This window comes from Brachyhypopomus gauderio, chromosome 11 (genome assembly GCF_052324685.1).
Source record: "Brachyhypopomus gauderio isolate BG-103 chromosome 11, BGAUD_0.2, whole genome shotgun sequence".
In the NCBI taxonomy this organism is placed as follows: Eukaryota; Metazoa; Chordata; class Actinopteri; order Gymnotiformes; family Hypopomidae; genus Brachyhypopomus; species Brachyhypopomus gauderio.
Window position 1 is genome coordinate 9,108,613 of NC_135221.1, and position 27,580 is coordinate 9,136,192.

General features: G+C 40.9%; 4 protein-coding genes across 11 annotated transcripts; 3 read left to right on the forward strand and 1 right to left on the reverse strand.

Annotated features, from left to right (window-relative positions):
- The first annotated feature begins 122 nt into the window (after positions 1-122).
- acsl4a (acyl-CoA synthetase long chain family member 4a) lies at positions 123-8,844 on the forward strand. 3 transcript variants are annotated; one of them, XM_077021738.1, is made up of 15 exons: positions 123-340; positions 2,711-3,204; positions 3,373-3,550; positions 3,790-3,899; positions 4,156-4,294; positions 4,522-4,672; positions 4,770-4,893; positions 5,113-5,184; positions 5,286-5,425; positions 5,518-5,687; positions 6,013-6,087; positions 6,256-6,447; positions 6,566-6,680; positions 6,759-6,916; positions 7,172-8,844. In XM_077021738.1, exons 2-15 carry the CDS (start codon positions 2,854-2,856, stop codon positions 7,327-7,329), a joined length of 2,133 nt encoding a protein of 710 aa, XP_076877853.1. In that variant the 5' UTR covers positions 123-340; positions 2,711-2,853; the 3' UTR covers positions 7,330-8,844. The 3 variants fall into 3 exon arrangements, with proteins under 3 accessions (XP_076877853.1, XP_076877852.1, XP_076877854.1); XM_077021737.1 differs by having other exon boundaries at positions 336-402; XM_077021739.1 differs by lacking the exon at positions 123-340 and adding an exon at positions 433-2,329.
- On the reverse strand, positions 8,758-21,495 carry nxt2 (nuclear transport factor 2-like export factor 2). Of its 6 annotated transcripts, none has more exons than XM_077021761.1 (5): positions 21,357-21,495; positions 9,789-9,864; positions 9,565-9,651; positions 9,333-9,477; positions 8,758-9,200 (listed from the first exon to the last, which is right to left on the reverse strand). In XM_077021761.1, the coding sequence occupies exons 2-5, from the start codon at positions 9,801-9,803 to the stop codon at positions 9,016-9,018; spliced, it is 432 nt and encodes a 143-aa protein (XP_076877876.1). In that variant the 5' UTR covers positions 9,804-9,864; positions 21,357-21,495; the 3' UTR covers positions 8,758-9,015. The 6 variants fall into 6 exon arrangements, with proteins under 6 accessions (XP_076877876.1, XP_076877871.1, XP_076877872.1 ...); XM_077021756.1 differs by lacking the exon at positions 21,357-21,495 and adding an exon at positions 10,078-10,228; XM_077021757.1 differs by lacking the exon at positions 21,357-21,495 and adding an exon at positions 10,078-10,215 and having other exon boundaries at positions 9,789-9,861.
- Positions 10,357-15,117, forward strand: psmd10 (proteasome 26S subunit, non-ATPase 10). The gene is made up of 5 exons (XM_077021754.1): positions 10,357-10,534; positions 10,703-10,801; positions 10,902-11,048; positions 11,160-11,326; positions 11,411-15,117. Exons 1-5 carry the CDS (start codon positions 10,421-10,423, stop codon positions 11,562-11,564), a joined length of 681 nt encoding a protein of 226 aa, XP_076877869.1. The 5' UTR covers positions 10,357-10,420; the 3' UTR covers positions 11,565-15,117.
- xiap (X-linked inhibitor of apoptosis) lies at positions 21,436-27,062 on the forward strand. Its single transcript, XM_077021741.1, has 7 exons — positions 21,436-21,575; positions 22,682-23,487; positions 25,041-25,140; positions 25,310-25,388; positions 25,524-25,548; positions 25,684-25,875; positions 26,087-27,062. The coding sequence occupies exons 2-7, from the start codon at positions 22,698-22,700 to the stop codon at positions 26,278-26,280; spliced, it is 1,380 nt and encodes a 459-aa protein (XP_076877856.1). The 5' UTR covers positions 21,436-21,575; positions 22,682-22,697; the 3' UTR covers positions 26,281-27,062.
- The last annotated feature ends 518 nt before the right edge of the window (positions 27,063-27,580 follow it).

Sequence of the window (27,580 nt, forward strand, 5' to 3'; positions counted from 1 at the left end):
TGTATTTTCTTTTGCTAGACATGGTTGATTTGTGTACAGGGAGTGTTAATGATGCGTACATCCTCTGGCATTGTTTAGATAATGCTGATTATGACAAGATTTTTGGGACTGAGAAATGTTCGGAAACTACGTTAATTTCTTCATCGGCATTAAAGATCAAGGTTTAAATAAGTAAAGTGAATGGGGCGGCTTACGTTTGGGTTGTCTGCATTTCTTTGTCGTATATTTAAAGGATGATGTTGAAGCAAAAAAAGGATGGGCGAGGCTGTCCTGGCGCTCATTGGTTGAGAAATATGGAGTCAGATGACGCAGTTTTCCGGTTCTTCTGTGACGTCGGAAGGTAACTATCGGTCATTCTTTATAGTAGAAGAGGTGCCCGGCACGGTGGTGGAACTGCTGAAGGTAAGAAGATAATTCAAGCAATTTAACTCTGATAAGATGAGATGGAGATCCGTCTCCAGCTTAATAGAATAAGCTGATTAGATCAATGATCAACAGCAAGAGACATCAGCTTTATTTAAAAATATTAAGGCATCTGTGCGTTTGTGTGGATGGTTGAATTTGGGTTAAGACGTCTAGCGTTGGTGTTGGCTAACTGGCCTCCAAGCATGTTCACGGGCTAGAATTTCATTATATATCCAGAAGAACTGTGATCTGGAGAACGTGTTGCTGTGGGGTGATGTAAAACCAACATCCTGGTTAAGTCTGTCGTGTCCCTTTCTGAAGGAGGGATACGGGAAGCGTGACACCTCGTGATGCTGCCGGGGCGGTGGACGATACTGAGAGAGAGAGAGATTCTGGAAATATTCACACATGGGTGGATTTAGACTCATGTCTCTCTCAGCTGGCTAGTAAACTTTGTCCTTAGGTGCCCTTACAGCTGGGAACACGCGAGTATGATGTAAAGCAGCCGGCCGGCCCACTACTTCCTCTTCTGTCGGATATGAATCAAGTGTGAACACGTTTTTCCCCAAAACGCCAGAATTGATAGCCTTTTAAAATGGCCATAACGTGTTGATAACGCACTAAAAGGAGCTGTATGATGCAAATATTTTAATTATATATCAGAAGGGTAGATATTTCTTTGACGTAGGGGAAATATTGACACGTGTGAACTTGTATAAAGTTATTTAAAGTTATTTGGCTAGAGCTAAAGTTACTGGTGGTTGTTTTACGTGGTGAATGCAGTAAACTGCGGTGTGAGGATCAGTGGATCAAGTTCAGACTCTGGCTGTGCACCTGTAGTGCTGGAGGATCTGACCAGTGTGTGGGGTGAGCTGAAGGGTGTCCTCTCATTGGCTGTCGCTTCAGGCGCCATCAGGACAGGAACCCACAGGTTCTCATAATGGTCCTCATGATGTGGGGGGCAAATAAAACTGCCCTATTTATATTCATAGCAGAGGTCGTGAATGAGAATTTCTTTAAATTCATTAGTGTCTTAATGAGTGCGAGACGTTTTCCTCACTTGTCGTAATTGCCTTTGATTGATTGAGGTGGGAGGGGGTGTAGTCAGTTTTACATTTTATGTTACATTTTGTTTGAAAATATTTATTTTTATTTGAACACACTTGTGATGCATAATACAAAGCTAGCAATATTGGACAAATATGTAAGGACACAGCCCTCTGGTCAGTATTGCGTAGTTCAGTAACAGAATAGGTGACTACTTGCGTCATGACAGTCGTGATTGAAATGACCAGTGATGTCACGCAGTGCAACAGAAGAAGGATGAATAACGGCTCTCAGCAGAGTGAGGTGATTCTGAACCTCTACCAGTGAGTCAGTTCAAACTGCAACATGACCCGCAGTGACCTCCAGACGACAGCGCTGATCCTACAGAAAATAGAAATAACCACATACACAGGAAGTAACTGTAGTGAAAAATGTGGATGTATTCAAACTTGGTAGTGCACAAATCTTCCAGAGAAATTGTACATTTCAGGAAGTATTTTAAAATCAAAGCAAAGTACATTGCGTTGCCATAGTTGTGTGCATGCCATTGTTGTATGCAAAAATATGAAAATGTCCTTTGTCAGTTTGCACCAGTATATTTTGAATGGTCTTTTCAGAGATTACTGGATTTTTAATTACTGAATTTTTATAACTTTTGATAAGCTTAGTTCATCGACTGATGTGTTTTTACTTCCTCAGTGTGTTGCAAGTCCGCATTGTGGTGAAAAGACTCCACCTATCTAAGCAGAAGTGTTTCATCACATGATAGAGTGCCAAGAAAATCTACCTAAAAGATTTGACAGCCTCCAAAACCCTTTGAAAGGGTAGTACTGGGAACAAGTTCACAATGTCAGATCTCCTTGGTGATACCGTCTAGGTCAGTGTATCCGATGACAGAGGTTGCCCTGTTCTCGGGTCAAAACAACCTGCAGCCTTTGTCATGGTTTGATGACTGCACTGGCATGGTGGTACTACATGATGAGCCGGGCCTGGTCCTTGTGCAGTGGTCTGAAGCGAGTCTTCAAGCAGGCACACGTGTGACTGCTAATAAGCCCTCGAGTGTGGGGGGGAAATGAATGACACAGAAGAAGGAATGAATGCCCTCTGTGTCACTGCAGGGCAGTCACCGGGAGCTTCAGTCAAGCCATTTCTGCAAAAATTACCATAACAAAGCTTTAGGGGACGGATGGTATTTGTGTATATAAATTGTCTCTAATTAATTCACCTCAATGGTTTGTCCTCTTGATGTTTCTGTCAGACTTAGGTGACGCACTGAAGAAGAACAAGTCAGGTCCTGCTTAATCTGTAACCTTTGACCAGACGTCCAACATACAGGCCGCTGAAGAAGATTCGCATCACTAAGGCTTTCATCTCTCAGTCCCCACTTCAGCCGTAGGAAACATGACCGTGAAAGTGGACCTCAGCACCATTATCCTGCTTCCAGTCCATATGCTGGTGTGGCTGTATTCAGCCCTGAGTTTCCTTCCATGGTACTTCATAACTGGAGCTCAAGGTAAGAAAGCCCTGGCTAAGCGGCTCAAGGCCAGAACCACCATTGGTCAGCCAGAGGGACCCTATCGCTCCGTGGACCACTTCGACTCCCTGGCCATGGTGGACTTCACAGGAAAAGACACCCTGGACAAACTCTTTGATCACGCAGTGCAGCGCTTTGGGAAATCACAATGCTTGGGAACCAGGACCGTTCTGAGTGAGGAGAATGAAACACAGCCTAATGGAAAGGTCTTTAAAAAGGTGAAGTTCCCCATTCACACTCACATGGCTTATTTCAACTGCGCCTGTACTGGTGGAAATGTATAAGTGTTTTTACTTTACCATCTCCATAAGTTCTACATACTTTAAACGGTGGCTTCACAGCCATTTTATTGTTCTTGACTAACGGGGCACCTTTTTTACTTATAGCTGATTCTAGGTGATTATAAGTGGATGTCCTATCAGGAGCTGGACGTTGAATTGGACCTGTTGGGCAGCGGTCTGACAGCACTGGGTCAGCAGCCCAAACACGCCATTGCTATTTTCTGTGAGACGCGAGCTGAGTGGATGATCACGGCTCAGTCGTGCTTCAGACGCAATTTCCCATGTAAGGAGCCATTATTTTCTTCTCCTAAAAAAACAAAAAACAAAACATGAGTTGCACCAGTGAGATGCGTAGTAATTATGATACTTTAGCAGAAACCACATCACATTCCTGGAACATCTGCGCTATCGTACCACCGTTGCTCATGAATGGCGCAGTACTGTACTAATCGTTGAATTGTCCAGACTTTGCTGATGTGGACTTGCATGTGGTCATCTCCTTCCTTCATGTCTGTCTTTTAGTGGTCACATTTTATGCCACACTGGGAGAGAATGCTGTAGCTTTTGGACTTAATGAGTGTGGCGTGACTCACTTGGTCACCAGTGTGGAGCTTCTGGAAACTAAGTTAAAGGTTCGTTTTGCTCAGCCTAGACAGTCTTATCTTAGAATATAGCAAAGATACTATATATATATACACACACACACACACACACAATACTTTGTATTGTCCCACATGTTGAAATTGCACATAGCAGCTTGTGCATTATTCCTTACATGGGGTTTTCATCTACAAGTCGTTTTTGGACACACTATGCACTATTAATAACGAGACCGTTTTGGGCCCTGACTTCCACAATGGAACTTGAGTGTGTTTTTCCCTTGTGCAGGGCGTCCTTCCTCAAATCCCCAATCTGAGGCACATCATTTACGTTGATAAGAAGAACATCAGCACTGCAGGCTACCCAGACACCATTCAGATCCACAGCATGCAGTCCGTGAAGGAGCTGGGGGCTAAACCTGAATATCGTGAGTTCAATTTCAGCAACAAACCACGTGTTTCAAGCACACATTTTACCCATTTTACAAAGTGTTGGCTTAAAATAAACAGTTGTATACTAATAATGAGACAAAACAAGTGTGGATTTCACCATTAGACCTTCTATTGCAGTGTCAGTAGTGATTTATGCTGATGTGACAGTGAATCAGGACCCTTTCTGTTACTTGAGAGGAAGACAATGTGTGTTGTGTTGCAGTGAATAGAGAGATAGTGAGACCCACCCCGTCGGATCTGGCCGTCATCATGTACACCAGTGGCTCCACGGGCCAACCAAAGGGAGTGATGATTGTCCATCGCAACATCATTGCAGGCATGACGGGCCAGTGTGAGAGAATTCCAGGCTTGGGGTGAGTACGGGGAGTGTGTCTGTAACTGAGATGGCCTTGTGCATACCGACATTGAAATTCCCCAAAACACTTCTTGGTTTTCTTTATTTTTAAATAGCACCAAGGACACATATATAGCTTATCTGCCCCTGGCCCATGTACTGGAGATGACCGCTGAGATCTCATGCGTAACTTATGGCTGCAGGATCGGCTACTCTTCCCCTCAAACGCTGTCTGATCAGGCAAGCCGAAACCTTTGAACCTCAATCTAAAGAATTTACTTACCATTTACATCTTGAATGCATTTTTTAAATATATTTTTTACTTTCCCTGTCTTTTAAGAAAGGTAATGATAAAGTAATTGTTAAATAAAATGACTTTTGCAATGAAAATGTTCTGATGTGTCTGTCCTCTGATCTGTACTCTTTATTTTATTTGTTTTGGTGTCTTTTTCACTGCAGTCCACTAAAATCAAAAAGGGCAGTAAGGGTGATTGTTCGGTGCTAAAGCCCTCTCTGATGGCAGCCGTACCTGTGAGTTTTACCCCGCACCCTAAATGTTCCATCTGTAGAGCCATCTGTGATTTACCCTGACCTGCATGACATTTTTGTTTGTTTTTGTTTCAACCCACCAGGAAATAATGGACCGCATCAATAAAAATGTGATGAGCAAAGTGCAAGAGATGAACTGTGTACAGAGGACGCTCTTCAAACTAGCCTACAACTACAAGCTGAACCAGATCAAGAAAGGATACGACGCTCCACTCTGCAACGTGTAAGAGTGTTCAGCGTCGCAGCGTGTCCGACGTGGTTGGTTATCTTTGCCAGTTGCTCCAGGTTCATGGTGTTGGTTGTTTGTGTGTCCAGCCTGTTTAAGAAGGTGAAGGCCCTGCTGGGGGGGAACATTCGCATGATGCTGTGTGGAGGAGCTCCGCTCTCGCCCGCCACGCAGCGCTTCATGAACATCTGCTTCTGCTGCCCTGTGGGTCAGGGCTACGGGCTGACGGAGACCTGCGGTGCCGCCACCATCACGGAGGGTGAGATGACTCGCTCGCCACGAGTCTCACTCCAAGTTTACACATGCTTAAAGAATGAATGAGCATTACACATTTCTACATTTGTTATTAATTAAATCCCTTGCATGAATGGAAAGACAAAAGTATAAAAAAAGATGGAAAAGTTGGATATTTTGATTTGGATAACGGGTTTTCTCTCGTTTAGCAAGGTTAAGCCCACAGTTCATTCGATCACTTGTGTTTTTGTGGCATCTGAATCAACAGGTCTTCACACAGCTGCTTTTCCAAGTTGTCCCAGTGCGTTTTAGCTTGTGGTACTCATGTGTGCTGTTATCTGGGCTTTCAGTGGCCGACTACAGCACAGGACGAGTGGGAGCTCCTCTCATCTGCTGTGAGCTGAAACTCAGAGACTGGGCAGAAGGTCAGTAGACACAGACCCCACGGTGGGAGAACACTGCACTACGTTCAGTCCCCTAGCATCACGCTCAATCCCACTGCGGGCACAGCGCCCCACACACTTTAGAGTGTGCAGGGCAGTAGATAAAGACACCCTTGAAGCCTAAAGCAGAGTATAATCCCTGTTCTGCAGGTGGCTATACAAAGCTGGACAAACCCCATCCACGAGGCGAGATTCTAATCGGAGGTCCCAATGTGACCATGGGCTACTTCAGGAACGACAGCAGCAACAGTAATGATTTCTATGTGGACGAGAACGGACAGCGATGGTTCTGCAGTGGAGACATCGGAGAAATCCACCTCGATGGTTGTCTGCAGATTGTCGGTGTGTGTCTCGAACTGGCCATCACAATTAATACCATGTCTTGCTTTAATGTATTATCTTGCGCAAGTGTTCCTTAGCTTTTATTTATTGTCTTTGTGTTTCTTTTTGTAATACGTAGATCGTAAGAAGGACCTTGTCAAACTGCAGGCTGGAGAATATGTGTCTTTGGGCAAAGTTGAGTCAGCGCTGAAGAACTGCTCCCTGATTGACAACATCTGTGCATATGCAAACAGGTACAGCTACATGTTATGTAATGAGAAGGAAATGTGATCACATGAAACCAGGAATAACAACACTCTCTTTCTTTCCAGTGATCAGAACTATGTGATCAGCTTTGTGGTACCTAACCCTAAAAAGATGACTTCTCTGGCCAATCAGAAAGGAATTTTTGGCACATGGGAAGAGATCTGTAACCACCCTGTTATGGAAATTGAAGTTTTAAGGGAGATTAAAGAAGTAGCAAATTCAAGTAAGATGTTGTTTTATTGTGGACGTACATGTGGCTGTCTAAATATACAATGCAGTATAGTATGCTTATAAGCTATAATATGTAAATTTGTTAGCACATAGTATGTTTTAATGGACTAACCTTTGAATTACTATAAAGGTATAGCTAAATGGAGCATTTAATATCAAATTAAAAGTATAGCAAAAAAATACATGTGATACAGATTTGCGTCAATATCGATGCACTCATGCTGTTGTTAATCTTGTGTTCCTGTAGTTAAACTACAGCGCTTTGAGATCCCGATCAAGGTCCATTTGAGTCCGGAGCCATGGACCCCTGAGACGGGCCTGGTCACGGACGCATTTAAACTGAAGAGGAAGGAGCTGAAGAACCACTATCTCCACGACATTGAACGAATGTACGGCCGCAAATAGAGCTGCCGTCGGAGGCACATGTGACCTGCTGCCATACGGATTGCATATGTATAGATGTTTGGGAACATTTTGCTGTCTTGACCACACAGCTCGCATATGTGCACACATCTTCAATGTACTGTGATGTTCTGTTTATAAAATATTGGTCACAATACTGTGCATAAAGTAAGAACATTTGTTTAGGTCAATCGTCAGCTTTCAAGTCCCATTGCTGTAGAATAGTTTAGTGTTGAATTGTAGCTTTTTGGGCATGCGACACTTGGATAACAGACAAGATCCGCTCTTAAACATCATAAAGTGTCTTATTTTCACCTGTTAGCACAAGGAACACGTGAAAGGATTTCAACCATATAACAGCGCTAAACTGCCATCATCTTCAGCTATCCCTATTTTTGTAAACAATGTGAACTGTTTGTATTTGCATCTTTGTAATGCTTCAGTTTGAAGTTGATATTTTGGAAAGTTTGGTTTGCTAGAATTTGAAGGCAAGAACCAATCGTTAGTTGAGGCTGTCACTATACTGCTGCTCGGCGACGGTGTACGGCGACCTTGTGCTCTGAGTGGTCTGTCAGTGCCAGTTGCCGACTGTTAGGAATTACATGTTCAGAAATATTTATATAGTGCGCTACAAGATAATGGATCACAAATCCATTACCCTTTACATATGAATTTAAATTTTGTTCCCATACATTTTGCTGTAAAGGTTACATTTTTCACTGTTAACATTTTTGTAAATTGTTTGGTTGTGTTTATGCACTGACTGTAGGAATCTAATGAAGTTTGAGACTGTGTTTGCAACACAAGGACAAAGACTTGCTCTAAATGAAGGGAAACCACAAACGCAGACCCTGCTCAGGCTGAGAAGGGTTGCTGTTAACCCTGGGGTTAATACCAGCACTGCAGCTCTTAGAATACGTGTGTGTCCCAAGTTTTAATGTAGGCAGCCTTCATCAACCACAATACTGTACTGAATATTAACTGATCCAAACAATGCTTTAATCCACATTTACCAGAACTCCCCAGATAAAAAAAAAAATACAACAGACATTTTTCCTGTTCAAATAATACTGTTACATTTCTGTTTACATATTTTTGCACTATAATTTATTTGGTTTTAATGTTTTGCCCATTTTAAAGCTTGTGTAAGTTTTTTTGAAAAACACAAATAGCTACCAAATATTTCATGGAGCAAGAGTATTGTTTGCACTGTCTGTTTTTTTAATCATTATTTATTTAATTTAAACAGGTGTAACTTATTTAACAGCCTTTCAACCAACGGAGTTGAGCATTTTGAAAAGGATTGGTATTCACCTCTGGAATGTTAAAAACAAAAGATTAAACATTTCGTATTTTTGGTCAATCCTCAGGGTCCCAAATCAAGTCTACATAATGGATGCTTTTCTGAAGGAATCACGCATTCGCTTGTAGAATGTTTCATATGGATCTTATTTATTCTATTGTGTGGTTCGCCCACTGTATGTAATACACGTGATAATTAAACTGTTTTCTACTCTGTGTATTCAGTCCTTTGTGGAATTGGTTTAATATTTATTTGCAGCATGAGGAAACGGATTATAGTTGGACCAGGCACTTGAAAAGTTTCTCGGCCATATCTTTTTTTCCCCTTGAATAGTCCATGGTTCATTTCAGTCCAAATGGCACGCAGGTGTAGTAGCAAGATAGTGTTCAGTTTGCCCAATCTTGGAAGCGAAAACAGTCACTTGCAATTTTCCATACTGGCTGGTCACTGTGTGGGGACGCCTGGGCAGTCAATAAGAAATTCTGGTTGAAATATCGCTGTTTATTCCCGTCGAACTTCACCGTGCCAGCAGTAACCACCAACAGTGTTGTCTGGCCCTGAGTTGCTTGCTCTGTTCAAGTAAATTAAAACAAAACATCAACATATCAATGGTTGCACAGACAATAACAAAAAACATGCAGCACTGTAAAGGGCACAGAATGCAGTAACCAATAAATCTGTGCAGAACACAAATGTCTCTTACCGTGAACAGGCTGACAATCAAGCGTGTGCACTTGAAATTCACTGGAGGGAAGGGACTCAAAAAATTCTCCAAGGGCATCTTGTCCAGAAACAGCATTGCCGTTCCACACAAGCGTTGCCTTATCCAGATACAGCCTTGTCAGATTCTGAAACATGGAGGATTTTAAACGTCATACAGTTGGTGGTCGATTATAACACCCGTCAGCTACATTAACTACAATAGCATTACATACTCTTCTTTTTTTGTCCATGCAGTCATAGTAAATGTTGACAAACTCCTCCGAGTATCTGCATGACTGATCCACGTGAGTCCTGAAGTCCTGGAGAGAGAGGGAGGAAGAGAGAGGGGAGAGAGAGAGAGAGACAGAGACAGAGAGGGAGGAGGGAGGGGTGGAGGAATTAGTGGGACATCATCCTGGTTATCCTGGTTCAGATGTGTGGAGGACGAGAAGCTTACCACGGTTGAAGCCATCGTAGCTCGCTGCCTAAAGATCCTCGCCGTCTATGAACTCGTCCGCGTGTTTTCCCTCCTGCTGGAAGGTTTAAAGGGAAACTAGAGGATTTGTGTTACACTACACAATCATAAACGCGTGGTGTGACTAGCCACCCAACACTTTAACATTAACCCAGCTCAGCGTGTGCTTTTCGTCAGCAAACTAGTTAGACGGTGCTATACCCAAGCAAACAAATGTAGTCTCACTTTGACTAATCTTGTAGAACTATATGGAATAGATAATATTTCGTACTCTGCCAAGTTAACCAACGAATCCTTTCTTCAAGTGTGAAATCTGTTCTCTTGAGATGTTGTCGGTGTAGTCCTGCGCACTACATAGTTAGTTCCCATGTGTCTTCATTAAAGTAATCCTTGGCGGTCCTTAGGTCTTAAAGTAGACCAACCTATTAAAAACATTTGAATGGCGATTGCTGTATCAATCTTTATTACTTGGTCCGGCATACAATTAATATAAAAAAATTAAAGGGTTTCGTGGGACTATTAATTTGAAATCGAATGTTGATTCACCGGAAGCTCTGAGTTAACCATCCGGTGCCTGAGCTCGAGCGCCACTGGTACATTTGTCTGTAGTTGGGATGGAAGGTTCTGTGTCTAATTTAGAGATCTGCAATTTAGCCTACACTGGCAAATTTGAACAACTTAAACAATGCATTTTGTCTGACAAATCTCTCGCTTCAAAAACAGACCAGGTGTGTGCAACAAATCCTAATAAACAAGTTAACAGTACTGTGATGAATGGTTTAGCTGTAATATAGTTAGCTAGCTGACTAGCCAGCCGAATGACTCTGATGGTGTTCAGTACTTGGGTACTGACTACTTAAAGTATCAAACTTCTTTTCTTATTGCTCCCTGTGTAGGATCACAGGACTGCTCTGCATTGGGCTTGTTCAGCCGGCCACGCCGATATTGTACAGTTTCTTTTGGATGTTGGAGCTGAAGTGAATCTTAAAGATGACGTGAGTCAGCATGTTCCCTTGTAGGTATCTAATATGAGATCAGTGTAGTTTCTCATGGAGGTGTCAACCCTCCCATTAATTTACATGCTTATAACTACAGGCCTCCTGGACTCCTCTACATATCGCAGCTTCCGCAGGAAGAGAGGAAATAGTAAGATCACTAATAACCAAAGGAGCACAACTGAATTCGGTGAACCAGAATGGCTGCACGCCCTTACATTATGCAGCATCAAAGGACCGATATGAGGTAGCCAGCCATGTTGGATTTATTATTGTGTATTTTAACTTTGTGTACTCATGGCTATTTAAAAACATTGTCAAAGCATTTGCTTACACATTTGTAATCTTTTTTTAACAGATCGCACTACTTTTGTTGGAAAATGGTGCAGACCCTAATGCTACAGACAAACTAGCATCTACACCACTACATAGAGCATCGGCAAAGGGCAATTACCGCCTCATTCAACTTCTCCTCAAACAGAGTGCTTCTACCAATATTCAAGACTCTGAGGGGAACACACCACTGTGAGTGTCATCACCTTCTTCCTCAAACAGTTATGTTTCTTTTTTTCCCTTTTTTTCTATACTAACCCTGTTTCTCCATTTCAGTCATCTGGCATGTGATGAAGAGCGAGTAGAAGCTGCCAAGCTCTTGGTTGAACACGGTGCCAGCATCTACATTGAGAATAAGGAGGAGAAAACCCCCTTGCAGGTCGCCAAAGGTAGTCTTGGAACCTTGCTCAGGAGAATTGTAGAGGGCTGAAGTTCTCACTGGTCATCTCCTAGAAGGTGGTACACAGGCAGCTGCACAACAGATGTGAGGAATGTGCATTTGACCAAAAGGATGGTAGAGGACGACAAAACACCTGCGGATGAACATGAGACTCGTACAAGTGTTACAAGTGCTTGGGCTGTGAAGTGTGGAAAGTGCATACATGACCCAAGTACATCGTTTGTGTTTTTGCAGCATCTTTATTTTGTGTTTACGTTTGTTATTTCAGGGTTGATGACTGGCCTGTGTCCTTCTTTTGCACCTTTCTACATGTCCTTTTGTCTAGTTTTGTTTATTGGTCTGGTTTGAAAGTGTGGCAATCTTACACAATAATCATTTAGTTCACAAAATGTGGGAAATATTTTAAAAGGAGAATAAAAGTAACTGATGAAACTGAAATAATATTGTTAGAAATGATTTTCAGCTGAAGTATATCGCTTTTGTCCTATGCTGTGTGAGCCTTGTTTCTCTTGCATGAAATGTAAGAGCATACATTAGATGTTCATTATCTTCTTGAAGAGTATTTTTCCCCACATCCTCTATATAAGATCAACCTAGTAAAATAATTTGTTCATTGCCTTGTTGAAATTCAGGGAATGGAAGATTTGATTTCAAAGAGGATGTAACTATACAAAAATCATGTTAAATAATTGATGACAAAAGACTGAAGTGCATAATGCAGTGAAGTGTTCATGTGTAGTGTCTGGGACCAATCACATTCTGCACTTCTCTGCTCCTCACTGAAACTAGTATAAGCAGGCATTAGTATCATGAAGAGCAGTTTATAATACTTTGAAGTGTTTTACAAAAATTAATAATTGAACATAAATACCATCTCTTATTTATAGGTTTTCTATGGCTTGCATGATAGATTATCACTAGAATTCTTTTCAGGTAAACATTTCCACTCTTTGACATTGACATTGATTCTTTCAATTTGCATCTAGTCATGCTCTCCCAAGCTCCCTCTTTTAATTCTATGAAAAAGATGTGTTTGAGGATTTCTGTGCCTCTGAATGTCTCCATGGCTAGTTATAAATAACTTGATGAACGTTATGGCCTGTGTTTCTCCTTGTGTGGGTGTTTGTAATGTAAGGGCTAACATGCAGTGGTGACTGCAGTAGCAACTAGTCATGTGTTGGTGGCACATTTGTACAACAACTCAGACAGCAGCTCCACAAAAGATGCAAGGCAAGGTAAAGTAAAGGTGAATTATATAGCACCTTTCATATACAACAGCATTTCAAAGTGTTATACATAAGAATAAAATAAGCTATTCTAACCTGAGATCTATCACTTCGGGAAAGTTTTTTACCAAGAAATGTAATAAAAATGTGTAATTTATTAGAATTGAGATTAAAATAATTTAATTTTTTTTTTAATTAAATAATACAGTGCCACAGTTTTGTAACGCCACAAGAAGTGCTTATGATCATAGAGATCTCATCTCCTGAGAGGACACCACTGATCATGAATATGATCTTAGAATAACGTCTAAATCATAGGCACATAAAAAGTAAAGACAGGCATTAACAGAATTAAAGGTTTTCAAATAATAAAAGAATGAACATAGTTAAATTACATTGTTTAAATGCAATGCTACAGGAACTGTAATAACAATATCTAACATGAGCTTAAAACTGACTGAAAAACACCTAGCATGCATGCTTAGTTTTTTAACCATAGGCAGGACTGATTTGTTCTCAATGATCTAAAGGTTCTGCCTGGCTCATTACTCTGAATATCAGATTTGATTCACTGGTCATACACCATTAAGCAATTAATTGACCAGTAATACTACCTAGAAGACAGTTTCCACTTTTCTGCCTCTTTGCTTGCCAGGTCTGTGGATTGATAATAGCATTTCCTGTAGACTCAACTCAGCTTTTGAAGCATCACTTTATTTGGTCTAGCATTTACAGAACATGAATGAAAAAGCAGCTTGTAGGTTTTGAGGAACCCAGTGTGCCACCTACATAATTTTCAATATATGTGTGTTTCTCATATCCGCATATATATCATATCTCCTGTGGTGAGGCAATTGAAGTTTCAGTTTCACCAAGATAAGTTTCATAGAAACCATTGTTTAGACAACTGGGGTAGTTTCCCGAAACGTTCCTAGCGTTCCTCATACTTCGTAACCTCGTATGAAACGTACGAGGTTAAGAAGTACTTAGCGCTACGAACGTTTCGGGAAACCTACCCCTGAACCCTAATTGGCAGTGAGACTTCATGTGCTTGGAATCCAACCTCATAGAATATTAAAAATGTTATTTCACAATGTCAAACACTGTCCCACAGTACCTCTTATGCCACATTTTTTGATGAGAAAATTAAGATTTACAAGTCTTTTAGAACACACTCTAATTTTGCGAGTGTCTCTGACTCTTCCCTACTATCACCTACACTTTCTAGAACATCCTATGAATCTTCTCTTCTTTCAACCTATCTTTCATCTTTCTCTCTTCCTTCTATCTCCGAGCTTTCTGATCTCATCTATAATGCTAAGCCATCTACTTGCTCACTTGACCCTTTCCCCACAACACTGGATAAATCATGTCTACCTTCTCTCCTTCCTCTTATTACTGCTATCGTTCATACTTCTCTCACAACTGGGACTGTACCAGCAGCTTTTAAGACTGCAGGAATCAACCCAATTTTTTTAAAAACCTGGTGCTGATCCGACTGATTTTAATAACTTACACCCCATCTCTAATCTGCCATTTATTTAAAAAATACTTGAGAAAGTAGTAACAGCTTAACTTCACTCTCATCTTTCAGATAATGATCTGTATGAAAAATTTCAATCCGGTTTCCATTCTTCTCATAGCACAGAAACAGCACTTCTTAGAATCACCAATGATCTCCTCTCTGCAGCCGCCTCTGGTTTTCTTTCCATACATATTCTTCTGGATTTGACTGCTGCTTTTGATACTGTCTCTCACTCCATTCTCCTTCATAGACTGTCCTCCATTGGGATAACTCACACACCATTAAAATGGTTTAAATCATATCTTTCAAATCGCACTCAGTTTATACAACTTAAAACTTTCACTTCTCAACCCTCTTCTGTTATCTCTGGTGTTCCTCAGGGCTCCATCTTAGGGCCCCTTCTTTTTATTACATATCTTCTCCCCTCAGTAATATAAATATCAAATATAAATATCTAATATAAAATAAATATAAATATATATATAAATATAATTGTGACGCTCGGTAAGGAGGCACGACGAACGTCAAACTGTGCAATGATGAACGTTTAATAGTGAACATAAACACGAAGCTCCGTGCGGAGTGCAAACAGCAAAACACAGTACTCACACAGGCACGAAACTTTAGACAAAGACGAGCACTAGACACCGCGCTAACGCACATTAAATAGGTGAATTACACAGACCCACGAGACCTCGAGACAAGGCACAGGTGTAACCACGAACACGCTCACAAACAACCCACACCCACGGAAGTACAAACATGGACATAACGACACGCAGACAACATAGCGGCACGCCCACAGGGAAGGGTCCGGAGCTGTTCCGTAACAATAATATCAATTTTTACATTTACGCTGATGACATCTCAAGTAAGCCCACTTCCAATTTTCCCTTGCCCTCCCTTAGTTACCTGGTTCTCAAAACATGGTGACAAAACAGAAGTCCTTCTTGTTGGCACCAAATTCAATCTTTCTAAAGCAAAAACTTTTTCTCTCACTATTGATACTATTTACCTTCGGTTCAGGTAAAGAGCTTGGGTGTCATCCTGGATAGTACACTTTCATTTCAGTCACACATCAGTAATATCACTCTGTCTGCTTATTTCCACCTCAGAAATATCACTCGCCTCCGCTCCTCTCTTTCCTCTCACAATACTGCTATTCTGTTTCACAGCCTTGTCCCTTCTCGTTTGGATTACTGTAATTCTCTTCTTTCTGTTCTTCCTTTTAAATCATTACACAAACGTCAAATGGTTCAAAACGCAGCTGCACGTATCATTACAAGAACTCCTTCTTTTCACCATATAACTCCTGTTTTACATCAACTGCACTGGCTCCCGGTTAGACAACATATCATGTACAAAATTTTACTTCTCACTTTTAGGGCAATTCACAACCTTGGTCCACCATATATATTTATTATAGACCTTATTAATATCACCTCTCACTCGCGATCATTGAGATAATCTGCCTCTATCCATTTGTCTGTTCCCACCCTACATCTCAGCACCATGGGGAGTAGGGCTTTTAGTAGCTCTGCCCCTAGGCTATGGAGTGCTCTGCCTCCTGACTTAAGGTATTTCAATTCCTTTTCACATTTTAAGTCTCAAAACGCACTTGTTTAGAGCTGCCTATAATGTCTGACCCCAATAACGCTTATTTATCCATTCTGTTGAATACTGTTTTTCTGTTTTTGTTGTTTTATTATTTATTATTATTATTGTCATTTTTATACTTTGATTGTGTAAGGCGACCTTGAGTGTCAGAAAGGTGTTGTTAAATAAAATTTATTATTATTATTATTATTATTATTATTATTATTATTATTATTATATTGGTCATAATTTTGAGCTACAATGAACAGGAGAAGAAGTAGTAATTTTGGTACATCTGGTTAATGTATTTGTGAAATCTTTCATACCACTAAAACTTCCTCTTTGGCAACTGGTAGTAATGACATCAACAAAAGTGGAAATAAAATCAAATTTCCCCTTTAGAAGTGTCTTTCATTCATAACCGTTCGGCTACACAGGAAAAACTTCCTCTCAGAAACTAGCCATCTATCATCACTACCTTTTGGAAATACACACACTTACTGCACTACACTTTATACCAGCATCTAACACTGTCAACGACTGATAATGACCTTGCGAGGCCCCTGGAACAGTCATGCATATTTTACAGCAGTACTGGTGCTTCTGTTGTCTTTGAGCTGCCTTGTGGTCTGCGGCCATCTAAGGATCAATCAGAGTTCCCTGGACACTGGATCCACTGGCCTGGTCGATAATCTGTCCCTGTGGACAGTAAGCTAAAATAGATGTCAATATATCTGAGTTAAATTATATGCTACAGGATATCAAGCTTTATTATAAAGAATATTTGTGAATATGTAATGTAATGAGTTGGAAGAAAGCCCCTTAGTCTTCGCTCTGGTCATCCCTCCTCTGGGTGACATACGGACCGTGACCCCTGGGAGTGACCCTTCTTCCATGAGTTTGAGGAAATCTCCCTATCAGGTCCACAAAGGGCCTTAGCATGAGGAATTATGGCACCCACCGCCCTGTTTATGGTCTTTCTTGTTTACCATGGCAAATCATAAGTTCACAAACAGACCTATATTCACAAACAGACCTATATCCAAGACTGCCAAGATCTTTTCAGCCTCTACAGCAGCCTATAATATCTTGTGCCATCGTGACTAAATACCCCCCTTCCATGCATCTATTTAGGCAAATGACAACAGTGTCCTACAAGTATTATGATTAAATATAGGTAATGACATGAATGACAGCAACATGAAGACCACAGGGGTACCTAGGTCAAGTCTAAGCAGTTGAATAAATCTAAACCGGGATGAAAATTCTACAAAATGCTATTTTCTGTACCTGGACAGCCCAGACTCTGTCATGTGTTTTAGGTGTTTTAATTTGTCCTGTCAAAGTACCCTTCTCACTAGGTATGCCCATGGTTTGTCTTGTGCTTTTTATTACTCTATATTTATGTATGCATTTAAAAGTCTATTTTAATTTTCTTTCACTTCAGTAAATTAAAGTAAATTATGTTTGGTATGATATTCATGGTTCGACCTGGGTTCTGTATTCGTTTACCGCTGACTGATATTCCTGGTATACGGATTTGTTCACGACCTCGACTTCGGATTCCACCTGTGTACCCCTGCTGCTAACGTGTATCACTGCTACCACTGCATCTTACCTTTGCTCAGTAATAGTCTGTGAGCGTCTGTGTCCCGTAATGTTGCCAGCATCACAGCCCCACTATCAATATCATAATTTCCATCCATTCCTACAGTACAATCAAGAACACTCAAACCAAGGGACAAAGGGATTACACGGAGATGAATGTGTGCTGTATTTGTATATAACAAAATAATATTGTTAATATATTTAAGAAGGAATCTTGAAAACCCTCAAACTGACGTACCTTTTTACAATATTTAAAAATAATACCTCGGTATGAGACAAATTTATGAATTTATTATAGGTTCAGGACAATGTTAGTACAGTCCATTTGCAATGTGCACTGAGAGCTTTTATAATTCACAGCATTTGTAGATTAATTTGGCCATGAGCCTTCACCAGGCTCCTGCATATATCCATTGCACTTATTATTGATGCCTTTGCATGCGTCTGTTCACTTTTTCACAAGAAATACCTGTAACTCTGAGTGGTAGGTTCACACAAATGCTGAGAAGAGAGAGACGTATTACCTGCAAGTCCAGAAATCTAGTCAGTATTACAGTCCAGGATTAAAACATAATGAATGAGGTAATAAACCAGAAATAGGTGAATCTAATGACAGATGGGAAGTGAGGGGGTGTAACTGAAACACCAAGCAAATAATGTGGAACAGAAATTAGAAGGTAAACCAAAATAAGCAAATGGAACAAAGTCGCTATGGGAAATGTGAGTGATACCAGTGAGGGGCGATCATGGCAGTTCCCCACCCTCGCCCTCATTAACGCGTGAAACCAGACTAAACCAAACAGGGAACAGAGCAGAAAGTGGAAGAGCAGCGGACATGAAAACCACGTCTGTTCCTGTGTAAAATGTGTAAGGGCACACTATGAACAAAACTAGTCCCACATTCATTAAACACAAATACCATCATCACACACGGTCCAAAATGTAATTATGTCAATATCATGCACAGAAACAGAACAGACTCCAGACACAGGAGCATTCAAAGAAAAAGAACACTGGACAGACGAAACACAGACATCAAAAAGGCCCGAGTGAAGGACAAGCAAACACAAACTGATGCAAAACGAGGGATGAACAGAGGCTATACAGAATGGTGGGCTATACAGGTGTGCCATGGTGACACAGGAATACAGGTGTGCCATGGCGTGCAGCTACGGAAACGCGGGAACTGGACGCTGTGTGAATCTGAAGCACCACACCCAAGGCCCCAATGCCCACACTTTCCCCAACAAAGGCTATGAGAAGATTATTGTGGCACATGAGAAAAACTTGGCTGGCATTTTCTAAATACTCCTTCCAACTACTCCCAAATATTACTGAAAGCGAAACTTCCCTAGCTGGTTTCTGGAACTAACAAGATACTCTTGTTCCCACAGCACCAGGGGAAGTGTCCAACTTGGTGGCACTGGGATGTAGCTATCTCAGAGTATACGCAATTAACATGCAATAAAGCATGCCTGTGCAATATGCCTCAACAAATAAGTACATTTAGGGAATCATAACATATTAGACTAGAATGCTAAATGCAGTTTGCAGTAGGCCTACACAGTAAGTTTCTTTGAGTCCCTGATACTGCACCCATTTTCTCGTACCATTCAGTGTTGATAAAATGTGAAACAGATGAATGTGACAATCTCATTTAAAAAGAGTTCATTACTTCATGTTATATCCTAAAATGGGTAGATTGCGTTAAAAAGTTATTAACATGCTTTTGTTATTTTTACAGCTCTTCGCAGTTACGTTTAAGATGGCCAAGCACTTGTAGCCAAGTTGCAGAATTTGTTCACTTACCTAGTTAACAATTACAATAATTTATTGCACAAATGGTATGGTGATAAATATATTGCAAAACCTGAGGGCTTGTAAAACAAACTCTTTAGGCTACTTGTATTTTTATTCTAAGAACTTGTGACCTAAAATTCATACTTATTTTTATGATCAGAGGGATCAGAAGTGGGCGGGGCAGTGGGGCAGAAGTGGGCGGGGCAGCAAATCGTGACTCATTAGAAGCTCTTAAAAAAAATCTTGACAGAGAAATTAAACCTGATCAATGTCCGTCCATGATGACACACCAAACAACATTTATTTTATGAGCACTGTTTTGTTAATACTGCAAACATGGCAAATGGCATTAAATCAATAGATGAAAATTTGAGTTGTAATGTCATTATGTCTTTATTGCTAGCTAAGATTGCCCAGACACATTATAATAGAGTTGGCCTATCTAAAAAAATGTGACGGGTAGCTAACCAGCTGGTTAACAAAGATAACAAAGTAGCTAACTGTAACTCAGTAATCACAATTTACACCGCCCCGCCCACTTCTGCCCCACTGCCCCGCCCACTTCCACAAGTGCACAAATCAGTTTTGCAACAAGTCCACCAGATATGCTGCAAAAGTCGAGGCAGGCAGATTTGAACTTGTACTGAATACGTGTAGCTACATTTTCTTTCTATCAGGTCCATTAAAGGGCCTTAGTATGAAGAATTATAGCACCCACCAGGGTACAGTGCGAATTTTACGTTACATGTTCTCACATCAAAATAAAAGTGCAACTTTTAGCTTATAAGTTCTCAGATAAAAAACACAAGTAACCTACAGATTTTGTTTTACAAGTTCTCAAATAAGGTCCTTCAAGCTCTTAGGTTTTGCAACATTTTTACCTTCATAAAATGGCGAGCATCGAATCCACAGGGAGTGGATAGTTATTCTTTCATTTCATTAAGTGTGACAGAAATAATGTCATTCTTGATTAGGTCATGTCATTTAGATTATAAGAGATCTTTATGAACTTTATGATTTAGTACATGTCATTCTGACTAAGCAGAAGGACTACAATAATGAAGTAGTGTGATTCAGTGTAACCATGTTTAGTTCATATTATGCATATGTGTGCTATACTGTGACCCAGGTCAGGGGAGTGCAAAGGGTAAGAGCACTCTGTTAACTGGTAGTCACTAGGCTACTATACTTGGGTCATTTAGCTTTCTCTGCGTTCAACTGATACATCAGTTGCTTCCGCTAAAAGGGAAGTCCATATTAGGAGATACACATATAAGAAGCCTGCTGGGCGCCTATGTATTGGAACATGCTGTGCTTAATATGATAACCTGCTTGCTAGAACTGCTGAATTGTGTTTAGGATTGTATATAAGCAGGGGGACTGTCCCCTTGCTTTCAGAGTTCTTGTTCTGACTCTCATGTTTGTGTCTGTCTTTTTGTCCTTTTTAATGTTTTTATATATTTATATCTTTTAATAAATTAATCATTTTAACCACATCTGAGTCCTCATCCATTTCCAGAAAAAATTTCATGACTTTAAGCAAGCTATAATTGCGGGTATCCTTACGTATTTGTTTACCAACAGCTACCTCAAGTTCGTCCTGTGTGGTAAAACCTCGAGTATTTTCGTGTTTTGTCCTATAAATGTTTCATGCAATTAAAATGTATGAACATAACAGTGAGCTCACGAGAGATTTCAATAGTTAGTTAAGAAACCAAACTATGCCATCTTTGCAACTTAGTTAAAAAAAACCAGCCTATATCACTAAACTAATACGCATGAGAAATGTCTGTATCCATGGAGAATCGTGGGCTTGGAAGTATGGAAGCTTTATTTCCACCGTACAGTAGCCTATCTCATGATGACTTATGTTCTCATAATTTTGACGTAGTATCTCATAATATGTCGTAATTTTGACTAACTCTCATAATTATGACCATTATTACGAGATACTGTCATCATTATGAGCTAAGTCCTTTTTATTCCTCAAATAGCGGAAAAAACGCATTTGATTAAAATGTTGTTTAAATGCTCTATGTAATTTTAATTTCAAATGTATTTTCTCACCTTTACTTGTGTTCATTCACGTGACCCTCGAGCGTCGTGGGCGTCAGACATTCCTCTCCCGTCACTTCCGCATTGCTTGCCTTCGTTTTTAACAGCACAGGGTGTACTTAAGATCTTACTTAAGTCCTTACTTAAGACCAGAGAAGGAGTGTCAGCTGCCAACAACTTCTGAAGGTCAGCATTTCATACACGCTACTTGGCCGTTTGTATCAACAGAAGGTAAGTGAAGGTCACGTACACGTCGAGGGATCTCTGAACAGGGAGCCGCGTGTGGGTCGCTCATTCTAGTAGGAGACCAGAACCAACCCAAGCTGCAGGGTCAAAATGAGACTTTTTACTGGACATTGATGGGAAACACTGTTAACTGACCAGAATTAATCGGTTTGATTCAGAGTGTTTGTAATCTGCCGTAGTCTGGTATAATTATGGTATAATATAATAATAAATAATCCTCTACCTGACGACCTAGTAAATAAGGCAGCACACTAGTGCATTCTAGTTAATTAGCTTAGAAATGCATTGTGATTGTATTCGACATTAAACTTTACATCAGTGCGCAGTTCGCATCGCTTCAACGATGTTTGTCCGTGTTTCCGACCCGGATTTGGCCCACACGCAGCCCTAAAACGCACTTTGGTCTCCAACGCCTCGTCCTTCACACAGGCAAACATGTCCAGTCGCAGGATCTCGCTCCAGATTTGTCTTAGACTTGCTCGATCCTGATTCTTCAGACGGACATACTGTACACAATGTGCGGTATGAAGTGCTTTAAAAAAGATCCAGTTGTCATTCTGAACTTTGGGCGTAACTAATTGCTTTTAATCTGTAGTGAGCTACTGCGGCCCGACACAGGTGCACCGCCTCCGTGTCTTAAAGGCACAACGTTTCAGAATAACAGAAAAGCCCAGAAAGTCCAAGTGCTTTCTGATGGGATGTGTTCAGTTTTACTGGTTGAGGTTTACCTCGGAACCTGTGTTGGAAATTCTGAAACGGGAAGTTTTCAAAAGTGGAGTTTCAGTAAAAAAAAAAGTATGAATGATCTTTTTACCATAAACCATTTGTCCTTTTCAAATATGTTTAACGGTATAATTGCACATAATCAAAAAGATGTTTGAGCTGCTCTAGACGAAACATCATTTCCATAGTCCTTTTATTCTTTCTCTTGTTTCCCCTACTTTTCTTTTTAGACGTCCTATTACAAATTTTGTCTTAATATATTCTTTGCTCTAGCTGGATATTTTTACAGTGAATTCAGCAGAGGGAATTAGTGAAAAAAATTGTTTATTTCACACCATGCTTAGGTTTTCTATTTATTTCTGTTTCAGTGTAACACAAGATACCATGGCTGGATCTAATATCATTGATGAAATTGAAGAAGATTGTGGTGGGCAGGACTGGTCAGCAATGAGTGCCCGACTGAGTTCTTTCTGTAGTTTTCCAAAAGTTAAGGAAGTTTCTGCAGAAAGGCTGGCTCGGGCAGGATTTTATTTCACAGGGCAGGCTGACCGAGTACGTTGCTACAGCTGCCGGCAGACTGTGGAGAACTGGCACCAAGGGGACACGCCCGTGCAGAGACACCACGAGGTCTCGCCCACCTGCACGTTCCTCAACTGCGTTCATCGCGGCAGCCTCTTGGCTGGCCCCTCCTCTCAGACCAGCGGCTCCACCCACGACGAAGAGGCAGAAGCCATGCAGTTCCGGATCCGCACGGGAGAGGTGGTGGACGAGTCCACGCACCCCGTCATGCCGCACATGAAGAGCGAAGACGCGCGGCTCCAGACGTTCGACAGCTGGCCTTCCTGGTCACCCGTCCAGCCCAGGAGCTTGGCACAAGCTGGGCTCTTCTACGTGCCGGAGATCAGCGAGGAGACAGATAGGGTGCAGTGTTTCTGCTGCGGAGGCATGTTGTCGTCCTGGGAGGAAGGTGACGACCCCTGGACCGAGCACGCCAAGTTCTACCGCAACTGTTTCTTCATCTTGGGCCACGATGTGGGCAACATCCCCTCTGAGCACCAGAGCAGTGCAGGCAGAACCTCAATGGAGTCTTTTGAGGAGCGATTCTATAGCTTCAGGAACATGCAGCATCCTGTCGACCATGAAGAGCTGGCTAGGGCTGGGTTTTATAGTATCGGTAAGGCTACTGTCTTCAGTTCAGTGGTGTTTGACGTCTTTGTTCTTTAACCCTTCGGTTTTGTTGACCTCACGTTTTTTACTTTAGTGTTCCCGGTCTTCAGAGACCGGTCTGTTTTAACACACAAAAAAACCTTGCAAACACCACCTTGCAAACATAGGCATAACGTGTGTGTGTCTGTGTCTGTAGGTGTGTGTGTAGGTGTGTCTGTGTGTGGGTGTGTGTGTGTAGGTGTGTGTGTGTGAGTGAGTGAGTGTGTGTGTGTGTGTGTGTGTGTGTGTTTAGGTGTGTGTGTGTAGGTGTGTGTGTAGGTGTGTGTGTGAGTGAGTGAGTGAGTGAGTGAATGTGTGTGTGTGTGTGTGTGCGCACGCGCGCATGCGAATTCATGCACATGAGTGGCATGTCACACTCAGATCAGAGTGTGCCTTGCAAACATAGGCATAACGTGTGTGTGTTTGTAGGTGTGTGTGTGTGTGTGTGTGTGTGTGTGTGTGTGTCTGTGTGTGTAGGTGTGTGTGTAGGTCTGTGTGTGTGTGTCTGTGTGTTTAGGTGTGTGTGTGTCTGTGTGTTTAGGTGTGTGTGTGTCTGTGTGTGTTTAGGTGTGTGTGTAGGTGTGTGTAGGTGTGTGAGTGAGTGAGTGAGTGTGTGTGTGTGTGTGTGCGTGCATGTGTGTGCGTGCGTGTGTGTGTGTGTGAATTCATGCACATGAGTGGCATGTCACACTCAGATCAGAGGGGCCTTGCAAACATAGGCATAACATGTGTGTGTGTGTGTGTGTGTGTGTGTGTGTGTCTGTGTGTGTAGGTGTGTCTGTATGTGTGTGTGTAGGTGTGTGTGTGAGCGAGTGAGTGAGTGAGTGAGTGTCTGTGTGTGTGTGTGTAGGTGTGTGTGTCTGTGTGTGTTTAGGTGTGTGTGTAGGTGTGTGTCTGTGTGTTTAGGTGTGTGTGTGTGTGTTTGTAGGTGAGTGTGTGTGTGTGTTTAGGTGTGTGTGTGTGTGTGTGTGAGAGAGAGAGAGAGAGCGAGTGTGTGTGTAGGTGTGTGTCTGTGTGTGTAGGTTTGTGTGTGTGTGTAGGTGTGTGAGTGAGTGTGTGTGTGTGTGTCTGTGTGTAGGTGTGTGTGTGTAGGTGTGTGTCTGTGTGTGTATCTGTGTGTAGGTGTGTGTGTGTGTGTGAGTGTGTATGGGGATGTTTTCAGTCTGATAAATGAATATATTCTGAATACCCATTCATTTCCTGTGATGGTCACGCACAACTTAGATGTAAAACGTTGGTTTAAAACACTCAAAATTCAATGAAAAAGATGATCATCACTTTTATATGTTCCAGTGCATAGTGTGGAGGATGGCATAAGGCCTTGCAACAATCAGATGTAAAACACAACATTTATGAGTGGTTTAAGTTGTAAATCGGTCAGATTTGACCCGAACACGACAGGAGGGTTAAGGGGAAGCTGGGGGCTGCATGCTCATGTTGTAGTAATGCACAGGTGCTATTTGCTACAAGATGGAGAAGTATTTAGCAGTTACATTGGGATGAACCTGTTTGTTTCTGCAGGAGACCAAGACCGTGTGAGTTGTTTTAGATGTGGAGGAAATCTGAAGAACTGGCAGCCTAATGAAGACCCATGGGAAGAGCATGCAAAGCACTATCCTGGGTAACTGAATAGCTCGGTGTATACAGTACACATTTTAATGGGCAGTAGTACAATTATTATTTTTTTTTTATGGTATGTTATGTATACATGTAATCCTGTATTACGTTAACACAAGTGAATGTGTCCCAGAGAGGTGAAATCTGATTTACATTATTGAAATGTCTCACAGATGCAGTTTCCTGCTCTCTGAGAAGGGCCAAGAGTTTGTTAACAACGTTCAGCTAAGGAGTCCTCGAGGTCGCTACTCAGTAAGTAGTTCTTTTCACGACTTCATAACTATTGCCCTGATGTGCAATGCAGTGCATGAAATAGCATCCTGTTTAAGTTCCTGGATATTAGAATACTACTTCTCAGTATTAATATTTGTATTTCTATCTCACCAGAATGGTCCTTCATATCAAGAGAGAGGTAAGAATGTCTGATTTAGATGTACTAACTTCATTCCCTTTCTTGTCATTTAGCTGTTTTTAAATTTGACATGTGCTGTAGGTCTGGAAACCTTCATGTCTGAAATGCTACTTGCTTTAACGTTCCCTTTTACAGCATCAAATGTAATGCAGTCAGAGATTGCCCAGAAAGCTGTCGAGATGGGATTTGAACCCATCAAAGTGGAGAGGATCATTTTAGAAAAGATCAGACAGAGCCGGGAAGGTTATTCCTCTGTGGATGACCTCATTCAGGATATTACCAAAAGCCTTTCTGACAGTGATTCTGATGTGCACCAAGAACAACAAAGTACGTGCTTTTACGGTCCCTTGTTCTAATCACTTTTAAGAGGAGGGTTAATACCCACCTGTTGAGATGAGGTTTTATTTATCCCCAGGCTACTTCTTGTATTTTATTCTTTAAGCATTTGGCTAAAATGTTACTCCTTTTATTCCATTACATTACACTAGAATGTGTCCTTCTCATGTGTCAATTTAATTTTTGGGTTTCTGGGTTGCAGCTGAGGATCCCTTGAAGAAGCTCGAGAAACTCCAGCGTGAGAAGCTCTGCAAAGTTTGCATGGACCGTGACATTGCTATTGTCTTCATTCCGTGTGGACATTTGGTGACCTGCATGAAGTGTTCGGATTCCCTTGGCAAATGTCCCATCTGTTGTGCTGTTATTACACAGAAAATCAAGACATACAGCTCATAACTAAGTTGAAAAAAAAATTATATATATACCTACCTGCTGCTTTTCTCAAATCATGTTTTGAACAGTTCTTAAATTTGCACATGTAGATATTAATTCGATATTGATTTAAAAGCTTGTAAATTTTGCATGATCTATGGTTTCATAGTATATTAAGGTGAGTACAATATTGTATGTTTGCCTTTTAACTGGGCCAAAGATGCACTACAGGTGGCAAGTTTAAATATGCTAACAGTAAGAATGTGTTAAAAGAAATAACATCTACTCCTGCATAGCCACCATTTATCTTGTGCAACTGACATAAATGTTAGATTATTTTCCAGATGAAGTTCAGATTGAATCTGAAAAATATTCAAAATATCATTGTGCAGTTTACAATATCTTTTTCAACTTCTCAAAGGGAACAGTGTTCTGGACAGTGGTTCTGAATAGGTTAGGCCAGGGCTGGATCTTCACACCAACCAGGGATGTGTGGCCATGTACACAGATATTTTTTGGATGTCTCACTTGAATGTTGCCAAATGGCCCATAGATGCAGGCTGAACGTCATTACCAGAGTGCCTTTCTGTAGAAAAAATAACTTATTTTTTATCAACTTATTTACTATTGCTCTTGATTTTGTCATTGCTCTTAATTTTTTGGTGACTGACATTTAATGTTGCGGAAATATATTTTGCTAATAAACCTTTTTTTTCTTAATAGTTTTAGAATGTTAGCTCAGTGATTTTAAATAATGTAATATGAAACATGTGTATGGATACTAGAAAATAAATTTCCAGCAAGAATTTTTATTTCCCTTCCAATGCCCTTGTTAAAAAGTTAAAATCACAGTGTTATCCTCTACAACTCTACAGTATAAACGTACCGCATATTTGTTGTAATCGACAAAAAGTGACTCACCTTCAGAAATCATTCAGTAGGCCTAATTTGGAAGCTCCAAATACTTTGAATTATGGTAAAACTAGCAATAACCTGGTTAGCTAACTAACCATGTATACAATGCTAATGTCAGACTTATATTAATATTCACACAGAAACGGTTTGCTGCAAGATATTGTTAGATTTCTCATTAAGGCAAATGACTGGTAGGCCTATGAAAATGGCTCAGCTCTACGTGTTTCCTTAGACTGGATGGGGAACAAATTTTATGGGACTGAGGCAGACAGAGAGGGCACTTGAAAATGAAGGAATATTTTTTTCTTTTCGACTACTTCAAAGAATGTCATTCAGATAAGGCCATGGGTTTCATAGTGAATTAGTTTACTTCCCATTTTATGTAGGGACATGTTTCCCCTAACCGTTA